The sequence below is a fragment of the Alligator sinensis genome, unplaced genomic scaffold (assembly GCF_000455745.1).
Source record: "Alligator sinensis unplaced genomic scaffold, ASM45574v1 scaffold1517_1, whole genome shotgun sequence".
NCBI classification, from domain to species: domain Eukaryota; kingdom Metazoa; phylum Chordata; order Crocodylia; family Alligatoridae; genus Alligator; species Alligator sinensis.
The window spans coordinates 857,736-858,104 of NW_005842459.1; the positions used below are offsets into that span (position 1 = coordinate 857,736).

Genomic DNA, 369 nt, shown 5'->3' on the forward strand with positions numbered 1-369 from the left:
AGGCCGCCGGGCGAGGGCAGCGCGCGAGACTGGCTCTTGAGCAGCTTCTTCTCGTGCTTGCGCTTCTTCTTCTCCATCTTCTCCAGCTCCTTGCGCGCGATCTCCTCGGGGTCCATGGGCTCCCCGCTGCACGTGGTGGGGTGCGAGTTGTGCGCCGGCCGGCCCGGGCCCTTCTTCGTGTTCTCTTTCTTGCGCCATTTGGCCCGGCGGTTTTGGAACCAGACCTACACCAACAAGGACAAGGCGTTAGCACGCGGCCCCTCCGCCGCAGCCTCCGCGCTCCAGGCCGAGGAGCCTGGCGACACGCCCCGGGCTCCGTCCCAGAGCCCCGGAGCGGAGCAGCGGGGGCCCCCGCGGCTGCCACGGGGC

General features: G+C 70.2%; 1 protein-coding gene across 1 annotated transcript in view; it reads right to left on the minus strand.

The window, feature by feature from the left end:
• Window positions 1-369, minus strand: part of UNCX (UNC homeobox) — a 5,405-nt gene that overhangs the window by 1,012 nt on the left and 4,024 nt on the right. The window contains 1 exon segment of the mRNA XM_006039415.2: window positions 5-224. Within this exon segment, the coding sequence (XP_006039477.2) occupies window positions 5-224 (220 nt within the window).